Genomic DNA, 20,858 nt, shown 5'->3' with positions numbered 1-20,858 from the left:
GGCTAGAAAATGTTTTTGCGCTCTCCTGTAAACATACCATTTTGGAGTTGCTTGTTTTCTCAGCGACGAGACGTTCAGTACTGTGCAAAAGTTTTAAGCACCTGGAAGAAGTTGTTTATCGGGGCAGAGTGCGTTTATTCACTCTGGGAAAAAAAACAATATTACCAGAATAAATACAAATATTAGAGTAAGTAGTGATTTTAAATCAGTGTCACTAAATTAGATGAGCTGGTGATGGAGTTTAACACCTTGCGATAGCTGGGGGCATCAAACAGGAATCTCCTTTTTGAAAACAAGAAATTCATGGTCATATTACTGCAAAGGTAAATGCTTTTGTGCAGTTTCTTCAGGTGAGTTTTGCACAGTACTGTGTGTGTATGTGTTTATATATCCACACGCAGTTGTCACACATCTTTCTGCTCTTGTTGCCTCTGCTGAACCACACTTTGTGCCAAGCAGCAGCTTTTCCAGGTGTTTTCATTTCGCCCAGACAGTTTAGTGTGGATTTACGTCACCTTCACTTATATAAAGTCATTAAAAGTGAGTACGAGCTTTATAGAAGAGAGGAGTAATATGACTCAGCAGTGTTGGATTAGTGGCTCCTTCGGCAGTATAATTTTAGTATTCGTATAAACCAAAGAACATACTGTATGTTTGCACACCTTCGTCATAACGAACAGTTAAGCAAAAGTAGTTTGACACTAAACTAGATCATTTGTGCGTTGTTGTACTGTAACTCTGGGGGTGGGTTGTTTTTATGTTGGTGTATGTGTGTGAATAAGTGTGAGTGTGTTTTGGAGAACAGTTTTACGTGGCCGTGTGAAGGTACTTGTGTTTTGTGCATTTGCAAATTGTCTGTAAAGCTTGTGCTGTTTTTATTTGATACGCTTTAAGCCTACTTGATTTACTTGATCAGTATACGGTGATTTGTACGCAATAGCCAAATGCAATGTACTTAACATTTGCGAACTTACTATGTTAAAGGGGAATTCCATGTGATTCTTCACAGTTTCTACAGAATTCAGTGGTTGAGGTGTACACGGTCATTCAGAGTGGTTTGGTGTGAAATGGTTTATTTTAGAGAAACCTTCAGACTGACTCTCTACAGTGGTCATGATGTCTACAACACCCATCCATTTTATTTATTGTCTAAAACCACTAATGAACCTACAAGTGCCTTCTTTGTGTTTTATGTGTAATATTGATGACGTACCTCTCCACTATGAATAGATTAAAAAAAAAAACATTTTAAGCCAAAACCTTTGACTAAAGACTCGTAAAACAATGTCTCAGGCATTAGGCTGCCATTTCATGTAATAACTTTCTGTGAGGGAGCTTTTCGAGGCATTAAACTCTTCAGACGTCATGTTCCTATCACCACCACTGTGAACAGTTCTGATTAGGTAGGTTTCTCGAGAACAGAGCATTTCACACCAGACCACTCTGGATGACTTTGTTTTGCATATTTCAAAAATCTGGGAATTCCTCTAAGTGCTCAAAGTGAAATAGACAGCTGTTCCTTCTTGACACACCGGAGGGCGCCAAACTTCCGAACTGAGACAGTGCTCGAGACGACGCAGCATTGTTTTCAGTCTGAAGGCTGGAGTTTGTAAGAAATGCATATCTAAATGTGATACAGGATTGTATCATTTTAAATAATCCTTCATACAAGTCCTATAATTTCATTTATTTTAAATCAAACTCTTTATCAGTGAGTGCGTTCATATGCACTTTTGATCTGATAACTGCAGAAATCCGTTTCATCGGATTATTAAGCGTGTGTAAACGTACTCAGTGGCTCTGAATGGACATCAATCTAATATGCTGCACCATTTAGGCTTCCATTATAGAACGTTGACATTTTTATACTGAAATTGATCTAAAACGTTTTGTACACAATTAAAGTGATATTTACTTAAGTCTAATGATTGTGTTTTCTTTCTTGTGTGTTGCTGTTGTACTTGGACTATTTCTACACATTTGCACTTATTAAATTTGTGTAAATTAGGTTTGCAAATGTTTAGTTTCAGAGGCTTAGATAGTGGGTCATTTGTCAAATTAAGCGCATTATTTAATCAAAAGCAAAATGAAATTTTGTATTAGCTTCCACATAAGGGATACTCGCAGTGTTTTAACCTGATGTCTATCTGCTGCATCTGTAGTGTCAATTACCACAATCGTTCCAACCCATTTCCTGGTACAAACCCATGGGCTTCTATTAGGGATGCATATTTTGGCACATTCTTTCAACAGGTAACTGACCATCTTTAGTCAACAGTTAATCAATAACTGGGAGCTGACCTGTCAAAATGTCAATTATAAATCAGATGGTTTCAGTACTGAAATCTGACCAGCTGAGCCATGTTCAGAGTCATTGATATATGCACGCTTACAAGCAAACATGACTGAATTCTTTATTAATGCAGTGGACAGTGGAATGTATTACTGACAGGTGGGGTCAGACTTCAGCTCATTTTAAGTATGTGGTACTTAAGAACCCGGTTTTACTAAAACAGGGGCTTAAAGTTGTAATAGCGCTACTTTAAAGTTTGTGAACACTTTATCATTTTGTAAATTTCTACATGAATTTATTAGTAAATATGATCAGATCTTAAATTGTCATAGCACTAGATAACGAGAACTCAAATAAACAAGTAACACAAATATAGTTTTTCAACCATTTATTTTTTAAAAAAGTGACCCAACATTAAATGTCTCTGTTGGCAAACGTATGTGAACCTCTAAAATGATGAGTTTGTTATGTTGGCTCACTGTTTCAATCAGTGGGATGACAATCAGGTGGGAGTGTGGCTGACCCCACCCTATTTAAGAAACATCACGCTGAGTCTTCACCATCAAAGTCTGGTCTTTACCACACACATTTTTCAATCAATTGAGATTTCTGAGGGCCTCAGAGCATTATTTGCCAGTGTTTATTAGGTCAGAAGAGGTTCCAAAGCTATTTTTGAAAAGTTTGGACTTCACAATCGGGGAAACACTGAACAGGAATAGTATGTATGGAATGATAGCATGGAGAAAACCTTTTCCCTCCATTTCTTTCACAGAGCAGGTACTATTTGGGTGGTGGATCATTCTCAGCAGTGCAGTAACACTGACGTGGTGGTGGTGTTGTGCTGGTACAAGTGGATCAGACACAGCAGTGCTGCTGGAGTTTTTAAACACTGTGTCCACTCACTGTCCACTCTATTACACACTCCTACCTTGTCAGTCCACCTTGCAGATATAAAGTCAGAGCCGATAGCTCATCTGCTTCTGCACAGTTTGTGTTGGTCATCCTCTAGTCCTTTATCAGTGATCACAGGACGCTACCCACAGGGCGCTACCCACAGGACACTGCCCACAGGACGCTGCCCACAGGACGCTGTTGGCTGGATATTTTTGGTTGGTGGACTATTCTCAGTCCAGCAGTGACACTGAGGTGTTTAAAAACTCCAGCAGCACTGCTGTGTCTGATGCACTCAGACCAGCGCAACACACACTAACACACCACCACCACGTCAGTGTTACTGCAGTGCTGAGAATGATCCAGCACCCAAATAGTACCTGCTCTGTGAGGGTCCATGGATTCCTGACCACTGAAGAACAGGGTAAAAGGGGGCTAACAAAGTATGCAGAGAAACAGATGGACTACAGTCTGTAACTGTAGAACTACACAGTGCACCTATATAGTAAGTGGAGCTGATAAAATGGACAATCAGCGTAGAAACAAGGAGGTGGTCATAATGTTATATACCAAAAACTAAAAAGTTGTTGACATGACTGGAATATATGATGAGCTACTGAAAGTTTTAGGTTCTGAAATTCAACAGTTATTAACCACTCGTCACCTGCCTGAACATGAAGACCATGACTGGGGCAGATCTGGCTCAGTGTACCTCAGTATCTCTTGAAAGCTGTCTCTCCACCACATCCTTCTCTATAATTTTAAACACCTAGGTGTGATTTCCTCACTCCGCTGTGCATCACACCGTCCCGTAATGGTCTTCTGTCTTGTAGCTTGCAGATGTTTGTTTTCAATATAGTATATTGTAGTTGTGCTGTCGTCTTCTTGAGGACTGATCCCAAACGATGCTAATCGTAGCTGCGCTCGTCATTTTTCAGTAGGTCTGAATGTAGAGGACCCAGTTGCATACTATGCCCTCATGCGTACAGTTCAAAAACTTTACGGCAAGAATGGCCTGGGTTCGATTCCCCGGTCAGGCGACCCGGGTCCTTTCTGTGTGGTGTTTACATGTTCTCCCTATTTTTGTGTGGGTTTTGGGTGCTCTGGTTTCCTCCCACAGTCCAAAGACATACAGTCTAGTGAATTGGAGATGCTAAATTGGCCCTAGGAGTGAGTGTGAATGTGTGTGTCGGTCTATCTGCCCTGTGATGGACTGGTGGCCTGTCCACCCTGGGCACCCCCACAACGTAGGACAGGGGTCAGCAACACGCAGCTCCAGAGCCACATGCGGCTCTTTTACTGCCCTGTTGTGGCTCCACAGCAGAATTAGATTTGTAGGTAAAAATAAAATAATCCTCCTTTGCAGTAAAATAAAGCTCTGCTTATCGTTCAGCACAGTTTAACAATAAAGGGTCTTAAACAGTGGAGTTAATGTAACCTATAACTGCTAATTTACCGACCTTTAACCCTGAAGGTTGGCGCGCAGATTGCCGGTCACATCAACACAGACAATAGTCTCACCCAGCTAGTAGCTAACAAAACAACAAAGAGAAAGATTTCAGACAAACATCGATAATTTGGAGACAAATGGATTTATTTGCATTTATAATCTCTCCTGCTGGTTTCCTGATACGTTTAATCTGCAGTGAGAAACTGCCAAACACTAAAAAGTCACGAAGATGAAGTCAGCTTCTTGTTAGAATCTTCCCGTTCCACCTTAAATGGTGCAGCAGTTACATTCTGGCACCTCAGGCACCATTTAAGGTGGAACGGGAAAATTCAAACAATGAGCTGGCGAATGAGAAGCGACTTCAGCCTCGTGAAAAGTCGAATGTTGAGACATTTTACAAGAAACTGTTCTACTTTTGTGGAAAAATTTCCTGCCGGAGATGTGAGAAAAGCAGCTACAGCTGAGCTAAAGCTTAAAGCAGAGCAAAGTACGTCTGCATTTTCATTCGTATTTTTCAGCCTATACTAGAACATCAGCACATACTGAGACATATTTACAGCCAAGACGGTAAAATGGACATTGTGGTTCCCAAGGTGGATTGATTTTTGTTGAAAGAACAAAATGGCTCCTTAACATTTGAGTTGCGACCCCTTGCCTAGGAGGTTTAGCGGCTTAGAAAATTAAAATTGAACGTAAAATGTATTTGTTATTTATTTATTATTATGATCACATTGTTCAAGCAATTGTTTATTTCTCTATTAATGATTAATTGGTCCAACATTTACATTCATAGCTTGTATTCTAAGTGTGTCCAGGGAAAACTCATCAACATTATTGAGTATTGTAATTGACAGTACAATACAAATGTACGTTTAGCAGATGCCCTTGTCCAGAGTGAGGTAGGTGAGTGTAGTGTTACGAGTCTTGTCCAAGGACTGGTCACAAAATGAGCACACACAATTTCACCAGCAGTTCTATTATTGATCGGTTTCTTCTTTGGACAATCTGTATGATCAAACTCATGTCTGGTAAGAGTTTGTGCAAAATTGAGCACAATACTTAAACTACCTAAAAAAATGCTTGATTTGCAGTTAACTAACCAAAACTATTATCAATTTTATCTTTAATGCCAATAAGAATAAAAATAGAAAAAAAAACTGATAATCATGGCAATCCAGTACAGAAGTGGATGTGCTTATTTTACATGTACATTGATATAAACAAATGCTGCAACTATTCCATGTTCCATTTAAAGGCATGTTACACTGCTTTTGTTTTATTCTGCTGACTCTGCCCACAAAATAAACAATACAAAACACAACTAGTGCAGAAGCATATCATACACAGCAGTACCACACTGTTTCAATATCTTATTTTAGGAAGATCATCACACAATCAGTCTTTAAAAAGCTAAGATGGTTTTGCTTCACATTCTATTCTTTCCCATCATCATAATTTTTACTCTATAAAGTTTGGTCAGTAGGGGGAGCAGTGCACTCACTGTTCCACCTCAAACTCCTCCTACAAGCACAGCCATGGGCTCAAGAGCTGCTAAACACTGTCATTTTATTGGCTCCCTACCAAAACATCTGCATGAATCAGAGCATTCTCCATGTAAATGATATGTAAATGAGGAGCTGTTAGGCCTGCACTTGTTTTCACGCGCTGAAGCTGATTCTTTATTTGCGCTCTGCTTGTTTCCACGTTGTATGGAAGTTTCAGGAATCAGACGCAGAGTAGTTTGTGTATCATTGAAGGTGGTCAAATCTGCACTCTTTTTGCACAACTGTAATAAATAATGCCCTGTATGCTTACAGGACCTTTAAATACAAGTGAGCGAGATGGACAACACATAGCTATGTACACTGTATGTCCAAAAGTTTGTAGACATCTGCTCCTACAGTGTTTCTTCTGAAATGAAGGGTGTTAATAAGGAGTTTTGCTGCAGTTACAGCCTCTACTCTTCTGGGAAGGCTTTACACAAGATGCTGGAACATTGTTGTGAAGGGTTGATTGCATTCAGCCACAAGAGCATTAGTGAGGTCTGGTACTGATGATGGATGGTCAGTTCTGGATCACTCCAACTCATCCCAAAGGTACTGGCTGGAGCTCCATCACTCCAGAGAACGCAGTTCCATTGCTCCACAGCTCATTACTGGGGTGATTTATGATTTATGACCTTTGGTTCATGTTGTGGCTGCTCCAGAGTGCCCCTTTTTACTGGTCAGTGCTTTTCAATGGAGACTATGCAAGCTATGTGTGCACAAGGGGTGACTTTAAGATAGATGGATTCATTAATTAGAAGGACTGTCTGGATACTTTTGGACAAATACTATATCTCAATGTTTGTGTGTGAGAGAGAGAAAGAGACAGATAGACCATAAGAATGCATGTTTTGGTGGCCCCTATGTCACACTACCCTTAGATCTATTGCAGCATTGAAGCTGGAATCCAACCATGTTCCTGTTATGGTGTTTTTCGGTATGCACCATAAAAACCTGACAGGGAAAAAGAAGAGCTGTAGCCACTTTGTGAGGTTATACCAGGTCCAATTGATATTCTTTAAGCTCTTTCGTCTTTAAACTCAATCAGATTCTTTATCTGGCACCGCAGTTGAGTCACTCTAGTTTGCCTTGCACAACAAACCAGCCAGTAATCCCAGTATTTGGTTCCTTTACACTTCACCAGAAATTCCTATTGGCTCACAGGTCCTGAATCTAGCCAATCCAAGCAGAGCAGCTCCAGGAGCACCTAAGAAACAGATAGGGAAAAATGGGAGAATGAGGGAGGGCATGCAATTAGATGCATTGGAGCTGTGCTTAAAAGGGAATTCCACAGATTTCTCAATATGTCTGCACGGGTATATTGAGCTGTGCTGTTGTAGAGAAACTTGGAGTGATAATTGTTTACAGTGATGATAGGAACTGGACATCTGTGGCATTTATGCCAGTATCTGGACTTTAAATTCAGTGTCTGGTCCAGGATTTGGAAATCGCTAACCTGTGTGGCACTAAATGGCCAATCAATCAGTTGCGTTGAAGGGGAATTCTTCATTTTTCACTTTTTTACCATCGTCATCATTACATATAAACACTCAGAAGACACCTGTGGGTTCACTGCTGGTTTTGGGTAGTAAATAAAATGGCTATATTTATGTTGTAGACTCTGCCCTGTGATAGACTGGTGACCTGTCCAGGGTGTTTCCCGCCCTCCGCCCAATGACCGCTGACATAGGTTCCAGCACCCCCACGACCCAGGAGAATAAATGGCAAAGCAGTGGCACATATAAATGCATTTGGGCAGAGCTGTTTCCTGCTACAAGTGATATTAGCAATTGATTAGGGCCCCTAACTCACTCGGGCCCCCAGGTTGTTTGTTCAATGATTTTGCCGTAAAAATATCTCATGAGAACTCCGCTGATGACTGAAGGCTAAAATGATGATCCCACTTAAACATACATTGTTGTTATATTAAATGAAAGTACATAGAAAATGTAGTTGTTTATTTCCTTTCTAGTTTTGTTTTATAGTGATTAGTTTAGTACTTTACTACCTTATTAAAACTTTTTTCCCCTAATCAAAATTAAACCAATTAAAAAAATAATATGATTGGTGTGGGTGGGGAGGCCCCTCTAAGCAGGGTGTTGCTCGGGGCTCCTCCGTGTTCATCCGGGTCTTCCAAAAAGCTGCAGCCACTTAAAATTTTTCAGAGAACAGTTCCTGGTGTGAGAGTTCATGGGCCGGTTTCCCGGACAGAGATTAAGCTTAATCCTTGACTAAAAAAGGCTTTTCAGTGGTGAATCACCATTGACGTTACAGTTAGTCCTTGACTGGGGTTAGTGTGTGTGTGCAGGTGTTTTTTGGAGGTTTAAGTACAAATTATTCATTTTATTCAAGAGATATTTCTGAGATTAGCTGTAAAATAGTCCACTTGCTTAAGGATGACGAAATAAACCAGCATATCGCTGCTGTCGGAAGAAAACCTTGTATCTTCATTTTTGTCGTTTTTCAGCTTTTGACATAATTTGAAAATGCCTGTTGCCCTTCACATTGTTTGTGAATTTCATGATGAATGGACCAAAAGAAAGGAAAAATGTCTGGTTCCATTGACTTACATTAAAAGTGAAGTAGGTTTTTTCCTCCTCCTGTAAAGTTACCATTTTAGAGATATGAGGTTTTCTTCCAACAACAGCGGTATATTACTTCAATGATGTCTGTAAATAATGGTCATTTTCAGGGTCGCTCCAGTGCTTGGATCACATGCCAGGTACCGAGAGTTTTTACTGAACTGGGAAAATCTGCCTTTAGTTACAGCACCAGCTCGCTGGGTCACTCAGTCATTTAAACTTTTACTCACTAACCACCTCCACTCTGCCTGCAACTGTCTTACCTGATTTTTCACTATTATTGTTTTACTTATTATTATTTCAGTCTTTTTTTTCAGTTTCCTTTTTTGATTTTATCCTCCTTTTGTTTTATTTATTATCTTTTGATTTTTATTAACTTTAACATTTTAGTTATGCTTTAATTATTGTTTTATACTTTTTACTGTTTGTATGTTTATTATTAATGTTTGATTTTTTTATACTTACCTGATTTGCATCATTTTTATTATTACTTTTATATATTTACATTTATTATTTGATATGTTCTTGCACATTTATCAACTTGGCTACATTGTAAATGAGGGTCACCCTCAATGTTCTCCGATGTTAAATAAATGTTCATTGATTGATTGAAGTGAAACTGGAGTTCATATAAGCCCCTACTGAGAAAAGGAAATAAACAAAGAAGCTGCTGGTGTTTTCAGAATAATGGACCGACCACCACAGAGTCCAGACCCGGATTACTTGGATAGTAAGTGCAGAACCAACTTCTAAGACTGAACTTTGGAGGTGTTGAAAAATATCTCTGCAGATTTCTTTGAGAAACTGAAAGTGAGTCTCCTGAAAAGAGTGGAAGCTATAATGAAGGTAAAGACACAGTTAATACTGCCGAAAAGGCTTCTGTGTCATTTTGTGTTAAATGTTCTCTGCTTTTTTTCCTGATGCTGAAAAATAAATAACTTGTACTCAGTGGCTGTTTTGAATGGAAACTGAATAAACTAAAAGGTGATTTCTGAATTTTGGGCAGTATGATATGTTAGTTTGAGAGTGATTGAAGCGTCTTCACCAGACTGTGAGAATTTTTTACAGATGAGGAACTGGAAGCCTAAACAAGGCGTGATATCTGCAGCATCAACTAACCCACCCATGCCCATCAACTAAATTTAGTGTGGTTTAGAAAAAAAATGTCACAGAAACGTTGTGACACAGAATGTCACAACTTTTGTTTTATTGCATGACATTTTCATACGTTTTATTCACAAATTTGAATTTGCTTTTGTTTTGTTAAAACAGACTGAGTTTAAAGGGAAACTCTTAATTTTTCTATAAATTTCTATGTATTTCAGTTGCTAAGATGTAAACAATGTCGTTCAGAGTGGTTTGGTGTGAATGGTTAATTGTAGAGAAACTTATAGACTCAGATTTCTTTACAGTGGTGATGATGGGAACCAGGGGTCCAGATGTCTACAACACAAATATAGCCATTTTATTTACTGTACAAAACCAGCAGTGAACCTACGCGAGTCTTCTGAATTTATATATGTAATGTTGATGATGGTAAAATAGTGGTAATTCTTTAAAAATAAGTTTTTTGAGGGCCTTATTACTCCCTGCGTATACCTCAGTCAAAAGCTTTCACAAAAGTATCATACTGTATTACTGTATTAGGCATCAGACAGGTTTTCATAAGCATTTAGTGTTGTAACTTTCAGTGAAGTAGGATTTAGAGACATAAAATGCTTGACATGTTTGGTTCCACTAACATGTCCACTAATTCATGCCTTATTAAGCTGTGGTCAAGGCTTAATTATCTTACGGAGCCCTGCTGGTGACATCCTGTATAAACAGAAATAATGTGTGGCCAAGACTTACTAAGGTGTGGGAATAAGATAATTAAGTTGTAGCCATGATTTAGTAAGGCATGGGAACCAGATCCTAATGCGTGGCCACAACTTAGTAAGGCGTGATCTCATTCCCATGTTGTAGCCATAGCCGCTACTTAGTTATCTTGTTCCAAAGCCTTACTAAGTTGTGGCCATGCATTAGGATCTCATTCCCACGCCTTACTAAGTCATGGCCACAATTTAATATGGCATGGCCACACAATATTATTAATTTTACGGAATGTCACCAGCAGGGCTCCATATTATCCCATTCCCACGCCTTACTAAGCCGTGGCCACGACTTAATTATCTCGTTCCCACACTTTACTAAGTCAGGCTAGCATTAATTTATAGGGGATGTTACCGAAGAAGGACTTTGTTTACATCTTAACCATTTAATTTCTCAGAACATTTGGAGAAACCTGTGGAATTCCCCTTTAACATGAGTGCTAATTAGCCTGCTAACCTACTTTTTTAGACATATGGTTTGATGAATTTCTTCAGATTTGTGCTCAGATTTGTGTGGAGGACACGCTGACCAAAGGAAATGTAAACTTTAACAGGTTAATAATTGCTCAGGCCTGCTAATGCCAGCGGTATTCTCCTCGTACTGTTATGACACATATACAGTGTGGATGTTGAGGGAAGTCTGGGAAAAGCTCCCCACCCACTGTGCGCTGACTGAGGTATGTTGTCAAACAGGTAAAGTCTCTCTGACAGAGGGAAGAAGCGCTGTGGGGATTTTGTCAGTTGCTAATCAGCCAGGTCACAGGTGAACAGGCTAACACGCTATTTTTAATTCCTATCCTACTCAAACTTTCAAGTATGTGAGAGCTGCTGTAGGTTAGTTCATCCTGGTTCGACACTGATTCACAGAGCAGAGAAAAGAAGATTCCTGAGACACTTTATCATACAGTTCACTCCAAATTTCCTGGTCCGGGGAGCATTTTAGTTTCTAGGTAAGTGCACTCAGCCCATTCCATTTCCTCATTCGCTCTCAGCCACATGAAGGCTGCCTGTTTTGAAAGTCGCCTTATGTCCTCTTTGTCAGTTTCTCAGCACAGGCCCACTGTCCTGCACTTACTGCTGTTTTCTCTGTTCTCAACTATTGCTTTGAAGTGGGTATGCTAAATGAGAAAAGGCACTAAAATGTGCAGGACAGTGGGCTGCCAGGAGCAGGGCTGAGAAACACTGCCATAAACGCCCTTCTGAACACAGTTAAGTCAGCAGGCCTGCAGCCTTTTTCATCACAGTCTGCAATGTCTTTCCTTCAACTATGTGATTCCTCGACCTCCTTTGTCGTGCCCTTTTCCAATTCGTGCACTCTTAAGCCTGGTTGTCGCATTAAAAGTTAATATAAGTGGTTACAGAAATTTAATATCGGTGTTATTCCTTTTGGAACAAATAGGCTGCACTTACTCCCAGCTACCGACAGAGGGCGACATTGCCGTATAAATTTCGCTCTGGCAACACAAGAGGCCCTGTTTTAACATAGGAAAGAATCAAAGGGGAATTCCTCCAGTTTTTGTTTTTTTTTTTTTCAAAATTCGTGCATAATTCCATCTTTGAGATGTAAACAAAGTGGTCGTTCATAGTGGTTTGATTGAAATGGTGCATTTTAGACAAACGTGCTGGTTTGGATTTCTTTGCAGGCGTCGCAAACACAAATATAGCCATTTATTCATTGTCTAAAACGACCAGTGAATCCACACCTCCTGAGTTTTATATGTGTTGCTGATAATATTAAAGTAGAGGTACGTCTGAGCAAAAAAAAAAAAAGACTAAGTTTTATTTAAGGACTATTTATCCTTACAACCTGCATCTACCTCTCTGCCATTAATGGATGTTTGTGAGTTCAGACCATGCCTTCAGCATGGTGGTAGTATGAGGGAAGACTGATTGAGGACTCAGAGAGGGGGAGGACTCAGAGAACTTGGGCTGGAGTTCTGGGCAGCTCTTGTCTGTAGCTAAAAGGCCAGATCCTCTTCATGGCTGTCATAGGACAGATGTAGGACTGAGGAACAGGGAGGAGATGGAGTGGTGGAGGGAACTGAGAACCCTTCGTCACAGAAACGGAAGCTGAGGATGTGAATTTAAAGGGCGTTAGGTTGAAAGAAGGAGGCGTTTCAGGCATGTTCCTCTCTCCAAACTTCAGTTATAATATAACTATATTTTAAATTGCATTTTGGGCACAAAATTGGCAATTTATGTAATAACTATCTGTGAGGGACCTTTTTTCCTTAAAGATTTAATTACACAGACATTTATCTGCTCAGATAAATAGTTCCTAACATTAAACAAAACAAAAAAAAACTTGTTTATTCATCACTGGACTCATTTTTTTAATAATATGTTTTATACTATATGCTTTCCAGTTGTGTTGTGTGAGATTTCATTTACTGCTATGAGTTGAATGCTAAATGTGCTCTTTGTACTATGTGTACACATTCTGATGCCATGTTTTGGACAGGCAAGATGCCAGGACTTGCTGAAATATGCTTTTGCATGCTGTCCCTGTTTCCTCTGGCATGGGCAAGATGCATCAACAATGGCGACAATGGTAAAAGGAATATAAATACATGCTGTCCTACATTCAGTAATGTGAAGTGACTCTGGTTGTTCCAGTGTGACTTGTGAAAATTCACCCGCTTTTTGTTTTGTGTATCACTTCTTTTCCTTCTTGGGTGTGTTTTTTGAGTAATTCATGTGTTGGGTTTGTTCTGTCCTGCTCCGTGCTCCAGTTTTTATCTATGAGAAATCTGCGGACTCGTTCCTGTCTCGCTCACTGCTGTACAACAGCTGGGACTTTGAGCTGGTAACGCCAGGCGACCTGGAGAGAGAGTGCAACGAGGAGATCTGTTCCTATGAGGAGGCCAGAGAAGTGTTTGAGGATGACAAAAAGACGGTAAGTACAGGTAGGAATGTGTGTCAAGGAGCACAGACCTGTGCATGTTGCAGGTGGTTGCAAACACGTCTCTTAGATGTTCTTTCTTGTCTTTTTATTGGTGAGAACTACAATACCAAAATGGTGGGCATTGTCAAGCCCACTTCATATGAAATAAATGGATCTCAAATGATAAAGTAATCTTGTGTAAAAGTAGTTGGATCATTTAAATTCTTGGATCATCTTGTACTTTGTTGTTTCCCTACAGGCCACTTTTTGGCAGACGTATAAACATAATACTGGTAAGGTGGCCAATCACGACTGTTATATCTTTCAGAAACCCTGAAACTGTGTTTTCCAGTCTTGGTCCTTGGTCCCAGGGTTTTTCTCGCCTCAAATTCCAGACATTATAATATCCTTGCAGGACTCAAGGCATGTGGTAGTGCTGGGCGGCATCTGTGAAATTCAATATCACTTTATTTTCAAAATATATCAATGATACTGATACTGGCACACCATAGTAAAAGAATGTCTTACAGACCTGACCCAGCTTGTTCTGATTGGACTGTTTTATTCAGTCTTCCTCTTTTAAAGGGGAAGTAAATGGGTTTATGATGTAAACAGGTTTATTTAAAGTGGTTCTATGTGAAATGCTCTGTTCTAGAGAAACTCAGCGAGAATTGTTCACAGTTGTGGTGATAGGAACCAGACGTCTGACCTCTAAGCTCCCTCAGATTTACCCTAAAGTTTTTACATTAAATAGTTACAAATCCTCTGCCTGATGCCTGAGACATTGTCTTATCATAGTCTTATGATAGTTTTATGATCTAAAGGTTTGGCCTTACATTTATTTTTTTTTATCCGGAGAGGTACAGTTGTATGCAAACGTTTGAACACCCCAGCCAAATTAATTGCTTCATTGATTTTCTAAGTGAAATTAACACGTCCTCTACAGAGAACAAACAAAATCTCCCTGCTGTTGAAATAAAACCTCAAATGTCAATTTTGGTCATCTTTTAGTTTTTGACATAATTTGACAGTGCCTGTTGTCCTTTACATTGGATGTAAACTTCATGATAAATGGACCAAAAGAAATGGCCCAGAATTACCTGAAAAAAATTCAGGTTCCATTGACTTACATTAAAAGTAAAGTAGGTTTTTTTGCTTCTCCTGTAAAGTTAGCATTTTGTAGATACGAGATTTTGTTCCGACAACAGCAATATGGCATTTGTCTACAAATTTAAGTACTAAATTTAGTACATTGGAAAAACATAAAATATAAAATGCACTCTATTCTCTGCACAGGCTATATTTTGTTTTATTTTTCCCCAGTATGTAGGTAGGTAGGTAGGTAGATAGATAGATACATAGATACATAGATAGATAGATCACTTTATTAGTCCCAGAGGGAAAGTTGTCTATTACAGCAGCACAAAGTACAGTAAAGAGCAAAAGTATTGCCGTACACTATTATACAGATGCATAAATAGAAGAAGTAAAGATGTATAATAAAATATACTACAACAACCATAAAATGTAATGTGCATTTGTAAGTAAAAATGTGTAAATAATATGCCGGTGACAAAGCAGTGGTGCATGTCACGTCCAGCCTGGATGTATAAACAAAGTGGCAGTGCATAGTAAAGAGTAGAGTGATATAATGTCCAGTCGGTGCTCAGTGAGCCTGTCTTGTTAGTAGCTCAGTATACAATATTATGTTAATAATGCATGTGAGGATGTGTGGCTTTATTTTCACTTTGAATATCAACAAAACATGTTATCAAACAAGAAGCATTCACACGTTTGCATATAACTATATAAACACTGCTGAACCAAAAAGCAGTATCTCTCCAAATCAGCATCACTGTATATCGGTCTAGATGATACATGGCCCAGCCCTGCTATCCGGGGTTTCCCCTTCTCCCAACCCGCCTGACTCACCTCATTAGGATTCACTCTTTAAGATGTAGGTGTGCTATAGCAGGAACTATCTCACATGCAGGGAATAGGAACTCCAGGACCATGACTGGAAAACACGGCCCTAAACTGCTTGGATGACTCATAACTCTATCGGAATGACACATTCTTAGTTGTTCTTGGGCGTAAATTAAGCGGCTGTGGTTGTTGTTTGTGATTCAGGGTTGCTATGGTGGCGTTCAGTAGGGCATGATTGGTGCAACTTCCATTTTTATTAGTTCAGTAAGTTGTTTGAAGTGGATTCATTAACTGGTAATAATGATGGCTTGTTTGCTTGCTCAGGAACTTCTCGCCGTGTGGATTTGCCTGGTCTGGTGTCTGGAATTTTGGCAGCTGTGATCATAGTTGCTATAGCTGTTGTGCTCGGCTGCTACTGTTACAAGAACCGTGGTAAAAGCGCAAGACAAAGGGGCAGGTGAGTGGCAGTGTAGAAACGTGTAAATGTGTAAAAAAATGGAAAAGTGGCTTCACTTTGGAGGATAAACAGGGAGCCTATTTTATCAGTACAAAGCAAAGCGGCTTTTTAAGAAAGCTCCATGTTTCAGTTTTTAAATCTGAAAGGACAAAATTATTCAGGTTTTCAGTTACTGAGGATATGGTTAGTTAGAAAAAATGTTTTACACATACACTGTTGGAAATAAAGATACAAACGATGTAAATGTTCCCTCAAAGGTACAACAGTAGTTTTAAGGTCCAACTGTGAACCTTAAATAAGTTTTTCCAGGTGAAAAATACATATTTGTACCTTTTCATAACCGAATGTTTTAAAACGGAACAATAAAATAAAAGCCTGGAGACGAGACGGGGCATGTGGAGTCAGTACTACTTAGAAAATATCATTTCAATGGATTATAGTACAGTTATGTTCCCTGACTAAAGGTACTGAGATGTACCCTTGAGGGAATCACCCCGGTGACAAGAGGGGTACCGCCCCAGTGACAGTTTACTACCTTTATTTCTGAGAGTGTAGGTACTTACATATATAATACAAGCAAAGCACATTATTACAAATATGTACTTATATATAATACAAATGCAACATTATTGTTACTTACACATATAAAGCGTATGTGACATATTACATATAGGTACTTACATGTATGTTACATCATTGAACATACAGATACTTGCATATGTAATATATAAATATATATAATTCATATCATTACATATATATCAGGGAATGCAGGGCACAAATTAACATGAGGTAAAACATAGCATGGACTTTTTTGATGTAGTTAAACAGGTTCTAATAGAACATTTGGTCATCATCTTGTATTCCCATAGCAACGGCAATCAGCATATTTCTCCAGCTTCAACCTGAAGACTGTTTTTGTCCATAAGTAATTTCATTATAGGTATTACAATCTGTCTGTCTGTGTGTGTGTGTGTATATATATATATATATATATATATATATATATACAGAGATGATAATTACATATAGGTACCATGTCCTTATATATAGTACTGAACAATAGTTTTGTGCACTCAAGAAAATTAGAACTAAAAATCTGTATAATATGAATTGAAAAGTTTTTTTTTTAAACATTCATTCATATATTAAGTGATGCATAATTTTAATACAGTTAGCAGTGATTTTGTGTATGTCAATGTGTTTGTTTAACCATTTCCAAACCTCTCCTCGAGGAAGCCCTGGATTATTTGTAGTTACCATTTAGCATTCTTCAAACTAGCTCACAAGATATAAGCTGCTATTTTAAAATAAATAATGTTCCTTCTTACTGTATTTTTTTTTATTTGTATTCATTCTAATGATATATGTTGATTTTACTGGTATAAACATGCTCAGTGCTGAGATAGATGGTTTTAAACAGTGTGCTCAGGTGTCTAAGACTTTTTCACAGTGTTGTACATGTAACACATATAGGACATATGTATGACCCTACATTCTGACATTGTATAAAAACAAACCTGTGTGTGTAAGAGGGAGAGATCATCAGTCACTGTCCTGGGTCTCAGTGTGTGTCTCATTGTGTCACCTTCCCTCCTGCTGCTACACCTTCACCACAGTGTTCCGGTGCAAATGCCAGCAGACACTCGTCCAGCGCCAGAGATGGTACCTTTGTCTAATATTGAGGCTCCAGGTTTGCCGTCCTACAATGAAGCCCTGGACCGCAGCGGGCAGTATGATGGCCCTCCACCGCCCTACTCAGGGTAACACCTCAGTTTATGTTTTGTGTGTTTATATATGGATCATTTTACTGAATTAGTTCAAACTGCGATCCCACAGTCAGGAAACTATTTTAAAAAACAATTAAGTATTAGATTATGATCTATTTAAAACACAAGGCATTAATTGAGATAGAAATAAGCTAAATATGTATAAAATAATCATTTATAGGGTGCCCTGTACAGACAGGTTCATTTTGCTCACTCATTGAGACGTATGGCTGTACTTGAGAAGTATAGTCCATACCAAGCGTTCTTTTTTTACTGTCCTTTTTAGGCTTTGTCTACTTTTTTTTAGTGTTTTGCCGTCTCAGTTTTGACCTCTGTTTGGTTCTTGACAGTCTCTTTTATGTCTCTAAAGACTGTTAGTAGCCTCTCTCTGCTTTTGACCCTCACCTGTTTTACTACTCTATGTTTCATCAATCCTCGTTACATTAAAGCCTCCAATTTCTGCTTTTACCACAAACATCTGGTCTCTTCTGCTACGTTATGGCCCCAAACACAAACCCCTAAAAGTGTACACTTAATAATACTATGTTAAAACAGGTATAAAAAACTTTTTGCTTTTATAAAACGGCAGCCAACATAAAACATAATAAAATACAATAAAAAAAAAATAAACAAGTATTTCGCCAGGAAATGTATCATTGCCAAACAACCATGGACCACTGAATGAGTATAACAATGAACATATGGTAACAGCACTGTTTAATGCAAAAACTTGCGCTTTGTAAGTACTTTTTAGTCACCAAATTACCATCTTGAGCCTTATAGTGCACTACAAAGGAGTTTAAATACTGGATCCTGCAGCCCAACAGTGCAAAATATAGCTAAGAAATAGTCATTTGGGGCTCAGACACATCCACACTCCATAAATGATGTTTGGCTGTAGAGGCTAGAATCTCTAAACTTTAATAGCTAACACACTATTTAGGGAGTACAAAGCTGTTTGGGTTTCAGCCTGACGCGACTTCTGACTGAAACATGGACATTTGAAGCGTGCAAAACATTATAGTGACATTTTTAGACTTTTATACTGCCGTTTTACAGTAAATCATGATGTAAGTACTTTAATCCAGGCCTGTGATATCACTGATAGAGTTGAGGAGGCTGTTGTCTATCTTTTAGCTTGTTAGCTAGCTGACCAGCCTAGTTCTATTTAGGAACAAAAGTTACCCCTCAGTTAAAACAAAAAACAGGTTCTTACTTCATCAATATACTCAGTGGTCCATGTGAGCAGCATGAGAGTTAAAGATTATTACATCAACAGCTCAAGTGACGTGGCGCAGTAATACAGAGTTCTGTTGTTGTGAGGCGGTCATAGCCGTGCTTATATTGTGGATTTTACAACAGCTTCAAACGCAGCTTAGCCAAGTGATGCACCCCTGTCCCTTAAAGCCACGTGGTGAACAGTTAGATCCCATTGTTTTAGAGTAAAAGTCCCAAAGTCTGACAATTAGTGTGGAACATTAAACACAGATTTTCAGCAATTGAAGTGTTTTAAAATTAGTGTTTTAATAAAAATGATGATTTTATGTGTGTACAGCTGTCCAAAGCTGTATTTGCTAGTCATGAACTGGCTAGCATTTTTCAGTTCTGGTAAGGTATAAAGTAACTCAAAGTAAAAGGATTTTGGTCTAAAATCCAGCTAAAAGTCTGAAATGCGTTTTCAGCTCTGACTTTGAACCAGTTTGGTTGAATGACCCAAATACAATATTCAAGCTCAACTGCACTTAAATGTGGATTTAACTCATTTTCAGTACTTGACACTTTTCAGTAATTTCTGTACTTTACATGAGTACTTTGCAGAATTTTAGATTTGGTGTATGTATGCACAAAATGAGTTTTTCACTTGTCTGTTTGTTCTTTTTTTCTATATTGTTTTTCTTAGGGAGACGCCATCTGCACCTCCAGAATCCCAGAACGAGGAGTGAGATTCAGAAAACAGCTGATGAAATTCTGCTCTAGCAGGAAACTTCGGGGCACTGGGGTGGTGATATAAGGGGATTTGTATGTAGACCTACTTTTAGATATTTTAATGCATGTAATTGTTGTAAAGACAAAGAAACATAAACAGCAACGGCTGTATTTCAATCCACCATGGACTATTTATTCTCTTTTTGTCAGCACATTGTAGTTTTCTATATTTAATGTCATTCTATTTTCCTTGAACAGCTGATTTTTTTAATAAATCCTTTTTTTGTTGTTGCTTTTGAGTTCCTATAATGAGTTTGTTTTTTAATAAAGATATTTTTATGCAGTTTTGACTTTTAAGCAGCACTGAACAAAGCAATACATAATTAATTTGAACTGTATAAAGACTGTCAATAATTTGAAATATAAATGAATCTCAGCACTATAGAAAAAGGGAAGAAAAAAGGGGAATGGATCTTACAGACAGAGGAAGGTCAAGAGGTCAGGCGAAACCCATTATTTGAATAGCAGATAGGTCAGACCCAATAGAATACATATAAAGCTCCCTCACCTTACAGAACTATACTAGAATGAAGTTAAATACTCAAATGAGATTAATGGGCGCATATAATAGAAAACTTAATGTATCTCAATTTTTTTATGTTGTCCGCAAACACCGTTAAAGCTTCAAAACATGCCATTCCCCTCCGTACGGACTATTTATGGAAACCAATGGCCTATTCTGAATATGTTGTTTTAGGATGTCACAAAAACCAAAGCGTTTAAATATAGCAGTTAAGCCCCGCCCCCGCTCAAGTTCTAAAGAGTGTTTCAGGACCAACTGCTTATCGAATGTGGCACCAATCAGAACAGAGGTCATTTACATATATCAGTGTTAGAGTCAAAGTAATAAAAACAGCCTGTTTGATTCTATGGAGTAAAAAGTTCAATTATTGCTATTTTTGGTGCATAAACCCACACAAACGTCGTAAAAAGACCTCAAAGGACAAAATAAAATGCCTTAATATCGTATGCCAGCCATTTGCAGTTGGAATCAAATCAGTAATCCGCTGTAATGTTCTTCCTTTCTGCGAATCTAAGTCCGATTGTTAAAGCAAGAGTTCATACGCGCTAATATTTTATTTCCCACCCGTATTCAGGATAGTCCCGCCCGTCCTGCGCTATGATTGGCTAGCAATGTCTGGCGTCGTGCGCTGGTATTGGCTACTGGTTCATACTAGTGGGATGCCCGCCAATAGTTGGATAGC

At 38.6% G+C, this 20,858-nt stretch overlaps 1 protein-coding gene across 1 annotated transcript; it reads left to right on the top strand.

The window, feature by feature from the left end:
- The first annotated feature begins 11,211 nt into the window (after nucleotides 1-11,211).
- Nucleotides 11,212-19,892, top strand: prrg2 (proline rich Gla (G-carboxyglutamic acid) 2). The gene is made up of 8 exons (XM_036560752.1): nucleotides 11,212-11,394; nucleotides 11,499-11,581; nucleotides 13,093-13,182; nucleotides 13,364-13,527; nucleotides 13,775-13,808; nucleotides 15,766-15,898; nucleotides 17,518-17,661; nucleotides 19,568-19,892. Exons 3-8 carry the CDS (start codon nucleotides 13,098-13,100, stop codon nucleotides 19,608-19,610), a joined length of 603 nt encoding a protein of 200 aa, XP_036416645.1. The 5' UTR covers nucleotides 11,212-11,394; nucleotides 11,499-11,581; nucleotides 13,093-13,097; the 3' UTR covers nucleotides 19,611-19,892.
- The last annotated feature ends 966 nt before the right edge of the window (nucleotides 19,893-20,858 follow it).

Source organism: Colossoma macropomum, unplaced genomic scaffold (assembly GCF_904425465.1).
Source record: "Colossoma macropomum unplaced genomic scaffold, Colossoma_macropomum, whole genome shotgun sequence".
In the NCBI taxonomy this organism is placed as follows: domain Eukaryota; kingdom Metazoa; phylum Chordata; class Actinopteri; order Characiformes; family Serrasalmidae; genus Colossoma; species Colossoma macropomum.
This window is presented reverse-complemented; position numbering and strand designations above follow the sequence as displayed.

Excerpts from the sequence above, each read along its gene's own strand:
- prrg2 (XM_036560752.1), top strand. The coding sequence starts at position 13,098 with ATGCCAGGACTTGCTGAAATATGCTTTTGCATGCTGTCCCTGTTTCCT. Across the intron at positions 13,809-15,765 it reads GACGTATAAACATAATACTG|GAACTTCTCGCCGTGTGGAT; the intron begins GTAAGGTGGCCA and ends TTGCTTGCTCAG. Across the intron at positions 15,899-17,517 it reads AGCGCAAGACAAAGGGGCAG|TGTTCCGGTGCAAATGCCAG; the intron begins GTGAGTGGCAGT and ends CCTTCACCACAG.